Source organism: Danio aesculapii, chromosome 25 (assembly GCF_903798145.1).
Source record: "Danio aesculapii chromosome 25, fDanAes4.1, whole genome shotgun sequence".
NCBI classification, from domain to species: Eukaryota; Metazoa; Chordata; class Actinopteri; order Cypriniformes; family Danionidae; genus Danio; species Danio aesculapii.
In genome coordinates, this window is record NC_079459.1 from 13,466,698 (window position 1) to 13,482,090 (window position 15,393).

A 15,393-nucleotide genomic window follows, 5' to 3' on the forward strand; every position below is an offset into this window, starting at 1 on the left:
TATAACTCGATATGAACATTTATTTTACCTCAGTATTTTCAATAGTGTTTCTGCGCTCAGCCGCGGAACCTGATGGCGTGTAAACGGCTTTTCATCTTGTTTTACGCTCAAACAACTAAATGAATGCTGAAGTCTATTTAACTGATTATATTTAGATTCCATTACAACATCAATGCTGTAAAAGGAACCGTATAAAATGGAAAAAAGTCACATTCACTGTTCACCGGAAGTGAATGGTATGCCGTTACAAAATCGGCGCATTTAAGGTCTGTTTTCTTTAAAAATCAACATTCTTCACTGCCTGATTTATATACGATATAAAGAGGGTCTCAGAATGTACAAGAAGCACTGCATTAAATTACATTTTCCCGAACCATGTCTTTAAAATGTGAACCTTTATTTTACCCCAGGCGCGTGCATGTAAACGGCTTTTCATTTTGAGTTACGCTTGAACAACTAGATGAATACTGAAGTCTGTTTAACTGTTTATATTTTTATTACATTACAACGTCAATGCTATATAAAATTGAAGTCACATTAACTTTTCACCGGACGTTTATCAGTATGGGAAGAAACACTAGCTGTGCATATGCACGATTAATTTAAAAAATGTTTTTTTAAAGGGATAGTTCACCTAAAAATTAAAATTATGTCATCATTTATTTGGCCTTAGTATATTCGATATTTTTAACAAATATGGTAGCCTGTAAACATTGACTTTTTATAGTGTTTGTTTTTTCTACTATTGATGCTAATGGCTAGCGGTTGCCAACATTCTTCATATAAATTCTGACAGAAAAAAGAAACTAAAAATGTTTGCAACCAGTCAAGGGTGAGTAAATACCTTTTTTTTTGTTATTGAAGTACTCATTTAAATCTAAAAGATGCCAAACAAACGTGTAAAACCAATAGAAGTTGGGCTCTTTTTCTGCCACCTTCCACTGTCCCCTCCTAAATGGGCTTTGAAATTGGAGGTTGTGGTGGCCAGCCATCGATCCATTGGGCCGCAGCACAGACACAGTCTAAACAAATGTCAGTGGGGGGCTTGAATAACCCAAACACTGCTGCTGAGTGAAAGGAGGAACCCTTACACTACCGAAATGCTACAGTTTTGCTCACTTTCAACAAACAGCGAGTGAGCCGAATGAGCTTTATATCATTACGGCTTCTGAAGAAGGATTCTGAGAGCTCCAGGGCATTCATTTAGTACAGAACCTCAGCTAAATGCAAGCAACATGTCTTATTACTAGCATTTAAAATAAGAAATACAATCTCCTGGGGTCTTATTTATAAAATCACCTTCTTTTTTATGGTCATGTATAGGAAGTGGAAGCATGAAAATATGCTTTTATGAATAGACAATGCGCTTTTCTAAAGCCTGCGCCAGTATTTGACTTGCAAAGTGGCTGAATCCTTACCATTGACTTTCATAAACCACTTTTCAAGGTCTCCTTCCACTTGTCTTACTGGACCATACAGAGTTATGTCCTTAATACATCTTTAGATTTTTCCAAGATTTTGTGCAAAAGCTTCCTTGAATAATGGAACAGTGTGACAAAGAACATGGAAAGAGCATGGAAAAGTTCTTCAGATAAAAAAAACAGCACGTGAATATCATCGCTACCTCTAACCATGGTATTCAACCCATTAAAAGGTTGTGCATTCTTTCAGAAATGGTTATTACAGACTGAATTTCATTGTGTATTGAAAGCAGATTTAAAAATGCCTCTAAATGAATCCCACGAATGCGGCTATAACCAAAAAATAAAATGATGCCTGTTAACAAAATCTGCCATGTTTTGCCGAGTCAATGACGTTATTAACTCGCCTTGACATAGGACTTCCTATCACTGATTGATTCACACAGATCTAAGCTCTGAGCTGTCTCACTGCCTTATACTCAACTGTGACCAGCGTCCTCTCATAGCCAGATCGGTGGTTTTCGACAAGCGCTCGTGTTTCATATCCAGGCGCTTGAACACCGATGTCCTGTCCTGCTTCATTAGTCTTTCCGAGTCTGGCTGGATTCACTTGAAGCGACCCGTCGGACCGTACCTGCAATATCGCCCCTGCTGCAGTGTTGATACCTGTCATAAAGCTCCTGTCCGCCTTGTGGAGTGATGTCAGATGGATGTGACTGCTGCCATGACCGCCTGCCTCTCCCGGCCCGGGAAGCACACGAGTCATGTTCCCGGCCCCTTCAGCTGGGATTAAAGACGACGCAACCCCCCCTTATGCACTGACTCCGTCCACTTGTCCATGGATAATAGCGATAACTTAAAGTTGACACGGATCAATTTTGCTGCTCCTGTCAAACCCGATCCGTCAAGACTGCAAAGGTGGATCAATACCACGCCTCGCTCCACTTTATCTCCCATTGTCTCTTTTCTCTCCCTTTCTGGATGTAATGAACATAAAATGACCTACATCAAATTAAAAGCGCAGACAATGGGGTGGCCTCTTGTCGATTGGGAGATTGGGTGCTTCTGCTCACCTAACAAGTGATATTGTTGGGGGGGAACCAACAAATGCCCACACTGCTTCCAGGCACGTACAGGGCTTTTCTCCGTCAATACCAAGTCGTTGGCATGCCAGAAATGGCAGCGTTAATAAAAGCAATCACTAATGCTCGTCTCAAGAAGGTGCCGCTGGCCATGGAGGCGTCAGGAGACGTGTCTCAAAAGCCTTGGTCTTTTGTGGTCCTTGAGAAGCGAAGGCCCTCGCTCCACATATGTGGGCTCTCAACACGCCGCCAGCAAGTGTTAGGCTTTTCACGGACCTCCCATTAGCCCATTTTGAGGATGCTTGTGAAAGGACTGGAAATGAACTTGGGCACACTTTTAGTGCTTTCTCCTGCTTTTTCTGCCTCACGTCTTTCTTTCCTCTCCCTCTTTCTCTGACTTGCCCTGACCCCTTGGCCTCTTTGCATCATGCTGAACGTGTCAGTGTTTTTTTCTCTCTCTCTTCTCTCCCAGCATTCAATTTCTCCCGTTCCTCTGCGTGGTCCTCGTGTCAGGAAGTCTGAATGCGTAAAGGAGAGAGCGTCAGCAAACACACGGCCGCGTTCATCCTAATTACAGCGCTCTTACAAAGGTGCGCTCCTTTTACTCAAGGTCGAGACTCAATCAGTGTGGTCTGAACAAGTGACATCACTTTTATACAACTCACCTGTCTTCACCAGCCACCGAAAAAATTGCTTTAAGTGCTCACAAGTCACCCGTTATTGTTTATATCCTGCTTCCACACATGGCTCGGACGGCGTTTTTAAAGATTTAATGCGCTAAAGATCAGAACATTCAGCCCATCGTAGCTTTGCAAAGGCCACAGGGTGTTTTTTAGCTAGGTCTGCCCTTTTATTTTAAAAGGCTGGTTTGAATGTGTGAGGTGTTCGATTGATAAATTAAAGCACTCTGGTGCCGATATTTATGTGGGCATGTGGACAAAGTGCTCATATTTTACAGCAGTTTGCAGCCACGCTTCGCTAACGTTTCAGAGCGCCTGCCAGCTTTTGCATCTGAAATGGTGAAAACTGAGTTTCACAGCGTAGCTTTGGCCAAAAGAGGTGAAATGCAAACATGCAGGCTGTGTACGAAGATGGAGACCATGTAACCAAACACAGATTTTGTTTTTTTACATCGCGTTTTAAGGTGTGAACCACACTTCTGTTAAACTATCATTCGAATGCTACTACATATAAAATCGTTCTAATATATGCATTTACTCTCGTATGTGAAGCTGGGCATGCCGTCAAATAGTTTTATTACATTATTAATGTATTTACAGCACAAATGGACATTAACTGGCCATCTCTTGTAGTGGGGATGGGATTCCTAGCACAAACTGGTCTTGTGTGCCAGTACATGCCTGACTGTGTGTTTCTGGCGCAGGTCTGGAGAAGACTCAGAGACAGGGAGTGGAGGAGCTCATCTCAGCCATGCCCTGCAACTTCGACCACGCAAGCCTGTTCATCATCCTGCAGAAACACACGCTTACACACCGCATGAATGACTCCTTTTCCTGCCTGGTGAGCCAAGAGATAGCACTAAACTTCAGCTTGTGTTTGTACATGTGTGGGTATAGGCTGAACTGAATTGGATGTGAAGGATATTTGATTAAAATATGGTGTTTATGGGGTGTCTATTGGAACATACATTTAATGATTGGCCTGTGCTGTGTGATTTTTATTGAATCATTTATATTGAAATTGATTTACTATTGGTTTACTATCAATTGAACTACTACTGTGTTCATGCTGAACGGTTTCGAGTCATTCAAACAAACCAGCATAGTAGAATCATTCATTGTTGGATCTTTTTGAGCTTCAAGTGTTTGCGTGTTTTGATTTACCAAAATAAAAATATGTATTATAAAATTATAATGTACTTTATAACATACATTCAGCAAATTTTCAGATCAAATCTGTTGATCCCGTCTGGGCCTTCTCGAAAGTGAAGTGCATTGGGGAAGGTATTAAATAGAGGAGGGGTTTATATGGCTGCAGGGGAGGGATGTAGCCCTCCGGCTGAGTGAGGGCTCACGGTTAAGGCAGGGATAAACACTTCCAATCAATACAACCCAAATAGGAAAACCATCCGCTTGCATCCCGTCCCCTCCATTTACTGCCTTGAATAAAAGACCCCATGCTGGGGACTGGGTTAGTATGTTTATGTCTGTGTGCGTGCAATGAAATTGGAACAGTCATGAGGTATATGGGGGTAAATAGTCCAAAATCGACTACAATGTGGGTCGCAGCCAATGGTGCAGCTTCTAACTCTGACTATCTGTCTATCTATCTGTGCCTATATCTATCTGTGTGTTTTTATATATATATATATATATATATATATATATATATATATATATATATATATATATATATATATATATATATATACACACATTGGTGCATTTAAACAAAACAGATTTATTAAACTGATATATTTATTAAAGTAATATTTTAGTCACCAAACATTGAAAGATAATACAATTAAATGCAAGAATTCCCAAAAAATAAATTACAACCTACAAAATTTCTACTACATTTTAGGATTTTTTTTTTCTTGATTTTCCTTTTTCTATCACACATAAATTTGGGTGTACTTGTTTTTGGACAATTATCATAAGTTAGTTTGTTAGATAAGCTCCAAAATACACCACAAAATCCTAAGGAATTTATTTACTCTTTTTAAAATTTAGTTTAGTTTTGTTTCATTACATTTAATTTCATAAGCAAAACGTTTTAAAATATACCACAAGAATCCAACATATTTACTTATGCTCTTCAAAATTTAGTGTTTTGTTGTTGTTTTGCAACATATAATAAAAATAAACCACAAAACCCCAAGATATTTATTTATGCTCTTTAAAATTGTGTGATTTTAGTTCAGTTTAGTTTAGTTTAGTTTAGTTTAGTTTAGTTTAGTTTAGTTTTGTTGTGTTGTGTTGTGTTGTGTTGTGTTGTGTTGTGTTGTGTTTTGTTGTGTTGTGTTGTGTTGTGTTGTGTTGTGTTTTGTTTTGTTTTGTTTTGTTTTGTTTGTTTTGTTTTTTGTTTTGTTTTGTTTTGTTTTGCCACAAATCATATTAAAAAAAACTCAAAAACTCTTTAACGTATTAAAATAATGAATATGCACAAACATAAAATATGAATTTAAAAGACTGATTTGTGAGAGGTGTACTTGTATGTGCTGACCCCTGAATGTAGTTGAAGTCATAATTATTGACCCTCCTGAATTATTAACCCCTCGTATGTTTTTACCCCAATTTTCAACACATTTCTAAACATACTGTAATAGTTTTAATAACTAATTTCTAAAAACTGATTTCTTTTATCTTTTTCCTGATGACTGTACATAATAATATACTAGAATCTTTTTCAAGATGTAGCATTGAGTTTAATGTGCAACTTAAAGGCTTAACTAGGTTAATTAGACAACTTCGGGTAATTAGGCAAATCACTGTATAACAAGGTTTGATCTGTAGACAATTTAAAAAATAAATTGCTTAAGGGGCTAATTGACCTTAAAATGTTTATTTTTTATTAAAACTCCTTTTATTCTAGCTGTAATAAAACAATTTTCACCCAGAAGAAAAAAAATATAAGAAATATTAAAAAATGTCTTGCTCTATCAAACATAATTTGGGAAATATATAAAAAGGAAAGAAAAAAATCACAGGAGGGCTAAAAATTTGGACTTTAACACACAATACACAAAAAATAATAAAAATAATAATAATATAATAAAGAATGTTTGAAAACTAGTTATAAATGCATCAAATATCATTTACTGTTAACACCACACTTGTTTTTTTTTTTTCCTTCCTCACGCTTTTCGTCCCAATTGTCGCTCCGTACCTGCAGCGAGTGAGCACCTTCTGTTATCCATTCAGCTTCTGAATGACTCTGTCTATGTTTGGCTCTTTGTGAAGGCTCCCCAGCCTTTGTTCAAACTTCTGTGTTCAGGCAAAAAGAGAGCCACAAAAGCCACCTGAATGTGCTGCTTTTCCCATGCCTTCTGGGATGTGACATCTGTGGGGGAGTGGGCCTGTTTTCAGGGAAAGGAACGAAGGGGGAACAGCATTTTTCAGTACACCACATGCAGGCTGTACTAAATGATCCTGGCTGTAAATTCTTATGGATTGTATATTATTTAAAACACACTTAATTTATTGAAATATTTGGATTTAATAGTTTTTTTTTTTCCTACAAATTTTTTTTCAAGTTTGTTGAGATTCTATATATATATATATATATAGAATCTAAAATATATTTCTTTAAAAATTATTTTAAATTTCTTTATTAATTATTTTTTTTTTTTTGCATTTTGTTTAGGTTGTAATGTAACTAAGACGTACTAACACAATCTAACCTCTTCAATCTGACCATATATACAGTTAAAAACAAATTTATTAGCCATCCTGTGGAGTTATAATTCTTAATTAACTGCTATTTATTGGAGAGAACACATTTGTAAACAGTATTAAAGTAGTTTTAGTAACTAATTTCTTTTTACCATTATAACAATATATAATATTTTTATAGATACTAGTATTCAGCATAAATTGCAATTTAAAGGCTTAAATAGGTTAAATAAGATTGCTCTGCAAGTTAGGTTAACTAGAGAAGTCATTGGACAACAGTGGTTTGTTATATTGTCCTATAAATATTCCAACCAAATTAAAAGAAAGAAGATTTTGTGTAGAAGAAAATATAATAGGAAGTATTGTGAACAAAATTGTATTGCTCTGCTAAACATCTCTTTGGAAATATTTTAAAAAACAAACCAATCTTTATAAATGGTTAGATTGAGGGGTCTAAAAGGTCAGACTGTTTTTCCAGTCATTTATATAGAATTTCCAGGGTATATTATATCTGATTGTGTTTGGATTTATACAGTACTGGATCAGATTTATAAATATAAAAAACACAAAACCGTAACGAATTTATTTACTTACTTTAAAAAATGCGTTTTGTTTTGTTTGTTTTTTTGTTTTGTTTTGTTTTGTTTCGTGCTGTGTTTTCTTTTCTTAAGCAAAGCATTAAAATAAACCCCAAGATATTTATTTATGCTCATTAAAATGTAGTTTTGTATTTTTTGCTTTGCTTTGTTTCGTTTTGTTTTGCAAAACATAATAAAATAAACTACAACATAAGGAATTCTTTACTCTCTTTAAAATTTTATTTTGTTTAGTTGTGTTGTGTTTTTCGTTTTTTCCTTTTCTTTTCTTTTCTTTTCTTAAGCAAAATGTATTCAAATAAACCCCAAAACCCCAACATATTTGTTTACTCTCTTTAATTGTTTTGTTTTGTTTTGTTTTGTTTTTTGTTTTGTTTTGTTTTGTTTTGTTTTGTTTTGTTTTGTTTTGTTTTGTTTTGTTTTGTTTTGTTTTGTTTTGTTTTGTTTTGTTTTGTTTTGTTTTTGTTTTGTTTTTGTTTTGTTTTGTTTTGCAAAATATATTAAAATAAACCACAAAATCCTAAGAAATGTATTTATTCTTTTTAAAATTGTGTTTTGTTTAGTTGTTTTTTCTTTTCGTTTTTAGCAAAACATATTAAAATAAACTATAAAACCCCGAGATATTTATTTTACGCTCTTTAAAATGTTGTTTTGTTTTGGTTTGTTTTGCGAAATATAATAAAATAAACCACAAAATCCTAAAGAATTTATTTACTCTGTTATTTAAAATTTAGTTTTGTTTAGTTGTGTTTTGTTTCCTTTTCTTTTTTTTTCTTTTTTTCCCTTTTATATATTTTCTTTTCTTAACATGTTTTGAGCAAAACCTATTAAAACAAACCTCAAAATCCTAAGGTTTTACTCTCTTAAAAATCTGTATTATGTACAGTTTGGATTAATTATATACAGTTCAGTGAAATGCAGTTATTGCCTGTCTGAACAAAGTCTTCAGGTCTCAGATTTTCAAGCTCTTTACGAAAAAGAAAACCTCCTCGACAATCAATACTTGTAGCCCTAAGGAAAATCAATATGTGGTGCTATTGTAAAGCACAACTTTTTTTTTCTTACTTTTTTTCATCAGCTGTCGTTTGATACAGGGATTAGGTTCAGTGAGCTGTTGGTGATTCAAAGACCAATATTTGGATTTTTTCTGAACTACAGGGAATGTTCACACTAAATTCACAAGACTGCATGTGCGTCTCTGGAAGTGATTCACAGAAATGTGTGTTTTTTTTTTTTTTGCAATCCAAAAGTTTCAGGCTGTGTTAGTGTCCTTAAATTAAGAGCAGTTATGACCAGTCATGCTTCAACCTTAATATAATTACTCACATCCCCGGCACTTTCCATCCCATAATGACATATTTTCCCTGAGACACACTCCTCCACATTCAGCCTTATTAACAAACCATAATGACATATAGAGATAGGCCATAAAATGCTTTCTATTACTGTCATTTATTGGTGGAAATAATACAGTTGAAGACTTCACCACCTTAGCATGCTAACAGACTCTCTTTATTCATTATCTTAGTCTGTCAGATATATTGAAATATTCATTGATTTATGTGTTTGTTTATTTTTATGAAGGGTCTCAGAGTAGCAATTTCTCTAAACTCTTTAGTGCGAAAACAAAATAAAATAAATCACAGTTCAATGACACAATTCAATTTAGTCATAAATAACCATATTATGTATGCAGTTGTGTATTATTCATTAATATATATTTGTAAAATCCATTTCATAGCACAAAGCAAACAAAATAATGAGTTCTTTTAGTAAACTCTCCATGTACAATATAAATTAAGCCAACAAACTAAGCTGCTTTTGTTGTCCACAAGTAAGGTTTTGTCATCAATCTCTCTCTCTGTGTGTATAGTATGTGAGACTTCTTTTTTTTTTCTCGAACATGGAGAGCCAGACTGGGCCACGTTCGTTAGAATGATGCTGCTGCCGTCTCAGTCGGTCGTTAGCGGTTAATTGAGCGGTAGGAGCCAAGACACGAGCAGGCCATCTGTTTGCCAGAGTGGAACATCTTGTGGCACTCGGCTCGGCGCTGGGCCACCGTGCCTCAGCCCTGAATGGTGCAATATTAATAGATCTGACCAAGATGGGAAGAGATGGACTGTGACAAAGAAGAAAGACGGCAGGAAAAAAATTGGGTGGTAGTTCAGGGTTTTATTATTATTATTATTATTATTATTATTATTATTATTATTATTATTAACCTAACAACATTAAAAATATTTATTTTATTTGTCGTCTTAAGATTAAACAACAGATTTTCAACAAATTTTAGAAAGAATTTCTAAATCTATATATTTAATTAATCAGTTATTTTTAATACACAATCAGACATATTTTTCAACACACACATATCTGCTATTCTATGTATTATCGTTTTAGGCAATGAAGCTGGGAATTATGTCCCTCCATGATGACGACAAATTTATAGACCATTTTATTTTTTTATAACTAAGTTTCTTCTTTTTTGCATATTAGTAATTGATTATGGACCCGTTTCAGAAAGGACGTTAAGTGAAAAGTATTTGAACCCTGAAATGAGAGAAACTCTGTGTTTTCCAAAATGGCAGGTTTGTTAAACTCGAGAAAGCAGGGTAAGTTAAGCCTGTTTCCGAAATAGAGGTAACTTTTCCTCAGAGTCAGTTACTGTGGTAACTTACTCTGTGAACCTAACTTGGTCAGGAGCAGGTTTTATTCTCTAAACTCTGAGTTTCTGTTGGTTTCCTCCCCTTTTTTTTTTAAAGACGAAGCTGTATTTCTTGACTTAGCCTTCCACCCACCTATTTTTATGCTCATTTTGCTCAGATGCGCATAAAAACGATTGATGGAAATGTCATGATGCACATAACTACGCATAAAAAAAATACGCATAACAACACGCGCATAACTGAGTAGGATAAACTTTTATTCGATAGAAAAGATGTGCAAAAATTCTTCTGTTTTGTTTTGTTTTGTTGCTATACAGTAGCACTACAAAAAAAGGTTGAAAATTTTAATTACTGGAATTTCTTCAAGAATCTCTAACACACTGAATTAACCATGAATTACTGAAGTTGAATGACTAAAATAGTGTGTTCTTGTAAAACTACTTGAATTAATATTTAATGTTGCATATTTTCCATATGACAGTCAAAATACTTTATTTGTGTTTTGTTTTGCTTTGCTTTGCTTTGTTTTGCTTTACGTTTTGTTTTGTTTAGCCTTTTGTTTTGTTTCGGTTTGATTTGTTTTACAATTTGGTTTGTTTGTTTTTTTTGTTTAGTTTAGTTTTGTTTTTTTTACTACGCAGTAGCGCTACAAAAAAGGTTGAAAAATGTAATTACTGAAAGTATTTCTTGAATAATTTCTAATACACTGAATTAACCATGAATTACTGAACTTGAATGACTAAAATAGTGTTTTCTTGTAAAACGACTACTACTACTACTACTAAATAATATTATGTTGCATATTGTCCATATGACAGTCGAATTACTTCATTTGTTTTTTGTTTTGTTTCGCTTTGTTTTGCCACACATTGTCATATATGAGTTTAGTGGTTTTGTTACATGCAAAATCTTCTTTTTTTCTCAAGTAGTTTTACAAGATAGCCCTCTTTTGGTCTTTTGACTTCAGTAGTCCATGGTTAATTCAGTGTAACAGAGATTCTTCAAGAAATATTTCCAGCAATTAGATTTTTTCATCAATTCTTTTGTAGATATACAATGCATGTGTCACAACATGGAGTTCTTGAAAAAAAAGATCAGCTTCTGATGATACATTTTAGAAATGGCTAGAAATCTCTACTGATGTTTTCTTTAGTAGATGGTCTATAATGACAACTTGTGAGTAACTCCCAAAAGCCCTAAAAGTCGCGTTCTTTTTGAACACCTCCATGTGACTGTGAGAAACTTGCATTTGAAGAGACTGCAAGGTTGAATGCTCTTTGTGTAACACATTCATCTTCTATCTGTAAATACTAAATGGCTTGAAAAGCATCTGGCTGCAATGTAAGCACTTAACCGCCATTTAGAGTAATGTAAATACCAATAGAGCAGGTTTGTGTAGGTCAGACAAACCTTTTGATGAAGAAACATTGAAGGACAGAGCGCATATGAGTGAACTGAGAAACTGAGCTATCAAGTGCACAAATCTCAAAATACACCACGTATCATCTTTGTTCCAATCGTGTGTCGTTGGACTTTAATGAAGCGTTCTGTCTTTGAAGGTCGAAGGGTCTCGGTTTCTTGACTGCGTGCGTGGCGGTCCCTCGTGACTAGTAGTCTCCTGCGAACGTCTGAGACACATCGCAGTTCTCCTGATTCGCAGCCCTCCGCACCGTCGTGGGCGAGCAGCCCCCTCAAAGTGTTAATTTGCTAACGTTCCTTCAGAGAAGGCGTCTTAATTAAGTTTGTAAGATTCATGCCTAATTTAGTTATTATGTGAGGGATGAATGAGCTAATGAATGCAACAGGAGCCTCACGGCGATCTCCACCCGCCCGCATTATGTGTGACTTTTCTGCCTATGAATTAATTGTTTGCACTTAACCTTGCACCCGTTTGTTTAAACGTTGGAAATAGACAGGGTGTTTTTAACAATATTTTTTGGAAAAGCTTGTCTCGCATGCTGCGGTTCTCTGTGTGTGTGTGTGTGTGTGTGTGTGTGTGTGTGTGTGTGTGTGTGTGTGTGTGTGTGTGTGTGTCTTGGCGTGAAATGAGATACGTGCTGAAATTAGACACTTCATGTTCAATTAGTGTAGCAGTGTTGCTGAAGAAAAACTAGGTGCGCTCTGTGAGTCTCGTGACTTTGTGGAGGTCACACATGGGTCAGTACTAAGGCAGAGGCATTTTAAAAACTTTTTCTTTGCTGTTTACTGTGGCGCTTGATGTTTTTCGCCCTCAGATTTAGAACATCTGTATGCTTCATGCCTTTATTAAGTGATACCCTTTTAGTCCTGCTGGGGTCATCTGTGTTAAAACTTTTTAATTCGTTGTTGCAAGTTGAAACTTATTGTATTTGTTGTATTTCAGATACAGATCATGTGTGTGTTTAAGCATTTAATGCGTGACATATTCACAATCTTAAGTAAACGTGAGTAAAATTGTACTCCAAGTAAAGTTGTTGGGTTTTTTAGTGAGTATGAAAAAAGTGATCAAATCAGACACACTAAAATACATACAGCCATGAAAATTTGCATATTTTAGCTTGCATTGTTTAAGTAATATGTATTATTTGTTTATTCATAGATTTTTCAGAGATCACCACAGCGGGATGATCCACCAACTACTCTTGCATAAGTTTTACACAATAGATGCCGTTCTTGCCACCTAATTTATATTTATATATATATATATATATATATATATATATATATATATATATATATATATATGAGGTGTGCGTTGGCACAAGGCTGTGCCGAGTGCCTTAGTGTCCCACCAGTGCTGATATACAGCTATATCGCACTGCTACGAGTGTGATATTGCGTTTATACAACAGTTAGAACGGCAAAATCGTGTATATAAATAACAAAATCTAACTCTGACAGTCTAAAAATCCCTTTTTTTTTGGAACTAATTTCTTCCGCAGAAGTCAAAACAGCAGAAGTCGTTACTAATTCACCAACGTCACTTTAGAGCTAGTGTTTGAATGACTCTCTATAGCATAAAAGCGTAAAGCGTAAAGTGATGACAAAACAGCTGATTTTGCTCACACTTTAAGATTATAAGGCTGAATGTGACATGAAATGCCACCCATCTACAGAAATATCTTCTTACAGTGTTACAATCTACAGTATTTCTCTGTTGCAATCGGGATATCACAATAATTAACCCCGAAAAAAGTCGCGCAATCACAACCAGACTGCTGTTGTGTTTGCGATAAGGAAAAACGCTAAACACGTGCAGACTTTGCTTCTGTCTGTATGCCAACATAACACTCATTCCTGGTGTGCGAGTAAATCAGTATAAATACAGTACTACAACATACAAAAGTGAGAGATCATCTAACCTGCCAACATGTCTATGAAAATCCGAGAGACCTGGGGGAGGCAGTGTTCGGGGGTGAGGTCTTTGAATAGTGAATAACACTGTTGAGATAACCGGGATAGGATGCAGCGGGTTTTGGGCGGCCGCTGCGATCGGGTACTGTACCAAAGTTGGAAATCCGGGGGTGTTTGCACACTTTACCAAAGAGGGAGGTGGGTGAAATTGAAGAAATAAAAAACGGGATGGTTGCGGGAGATTGGTCTGAAATACGTGATACTCCCAGGAAAAACGGGAATGTTGGCAGGTATGCTTAACCAGTTTAATATTGATTTGATCTGCTGTAGTTAGAAATCAGACCGTTATAAGCTTCTAAGCGTTAGGGGTTATTATGCGGTTCTGTCGCCATCTTGTGGATAGAAAACATCAATCGTCTTTGGTCTACAACACTATGGCAGGTTAATGGACGTCGACGAGCTGTCTCTCAGAAATTGTAAATATTTTAAAATAGACACTATTCTTACAAATAAACTGCATAGTTGCAATCTAAACAACTACATTCTCGTCTAAAAAGCCTCAAGTACATTTTGTTGTCTAACAGCAGTAATATTTCTCAAACTGTAGTGTCTCTGCTTGTTGCTGGCTGTATGTAATACACAAAGGGTAAAGAGGCTGTATGGGTGCTGATATTACTTACATATCTCACGGCTATCAGCCAATCAGATTCGGGAACCAGACAGAACTGTTGTGTATATATATATATATATATATATATATATATATTTTTTTAAATAAATGCAAAGGTGGGCTAATAATTCTGACTTCAATCGACTGTAGGGGAAACCTGCCTCGAACCAGCAGCATTCTTGCTTTGAGGTGACAGTATTAACCACCTTAACCGCTTAACCACCGTGTCACTCAGCACTAATTATATTATTATATTATATTATATTATATTATATTATATTATATTATATTATATTATATTATATTATATTATATTATATTATATTATATTATCATTCATTCATTTTCTTTTTCGGCTTAGTCCCCATCTCTGGGAAGCATCCATACACACTCGTACACTACAGACAATTTAGCCTACCCAATTCACCTGTACCACATGTGTTTTTGGATTGTGGGGGAAACCGGAGCACTACCTACTGCGCCACTGCGTCACATATTATATTATATTATATTATATTATATTATATTATATTATATTATATTATATTATATTATATTATATTATATTATATTATATTATATTATATTATATTTGATTTGATTGAGACACATGTTTATTTTTGCAGGGTTGGTTCAGCCCAGGCCAGGTGTTTGTTTTGGATGAGTATTGTGCTAGATATGGGGTGCGGGGCTGCCATCGTCACCTCTGCTACCTGAAAGACCTGATGGATTTCTCGGATAACAACGCCCTGGTGGATCCCACGCTCCTACATTATAGTTATGCCTTCTGTGCCTCACACGTCCACGGAAACAGGTATTACAATATCTTTAAATATATTTGACTTTTCATGAAAAGTGTTGGTTTTGGCTACGTTTTTAAATATTTATTTATTTATGAATGAATGAATGAATGAATGAATGAATGAATGCATTGCCTGGAAATAGAACCATTGACCTTGACAATGCTCTGTTTATATGAGCTACAGGAAGGCTGTATATTGTGTGGGTAAATATGTTATTTGGCTTAGGAAAATTGATTTCTTCTCACTTGAGATATTGAAGTATGAAACTTTTGTATGTGCTTTGGATTTCAGTTTACTTTTTTTCAGTTTTCATATTCGCTGTAACAACAACACTTGCTTATTAAGCTCTGCACATGAGAATGACTGCTAATCAAAATAAGAGCTAATGATTATATTGATAAATCTTGCACTGTATTTTTTTAAATAAATAACCTGTTATTTTAAACATATTAAATATCAAAATCATA

The 15,393-nt window shown here is 35.3% G+C and overlaps 1 protein-coding gene across 5 annotated transcripts in view; it reads left to right on the top strand.

Annotated features, from left to right (window-relative positions):
- Positions 1 to 15,393, top strand: part of cadps2 (Ca++-dependent secretion activator 2) — a 351,417-nt gene that overhangs the window by 217,844 nt on the left and 118,180 nt on the right. For all 5 annotated transcript variants that reach the window (XM_056451362.1, XM_056451364.1, XM_056451365.1 and 2 more), the window contains exons 12-13: positions 3,888 to 4,024; positions 14,750 to 14,937. In XM_056451362.1, the coding sequence (XP_056307337.1) occupies positions 3,888 to 4,024; positions 14,750 to 14,937 (325 nt within the window). The remainder of the gene's footprint in view (positions 1 to 3,887; positions 4,025 to 14,749; positions 14,938 to 15,393) is intronic.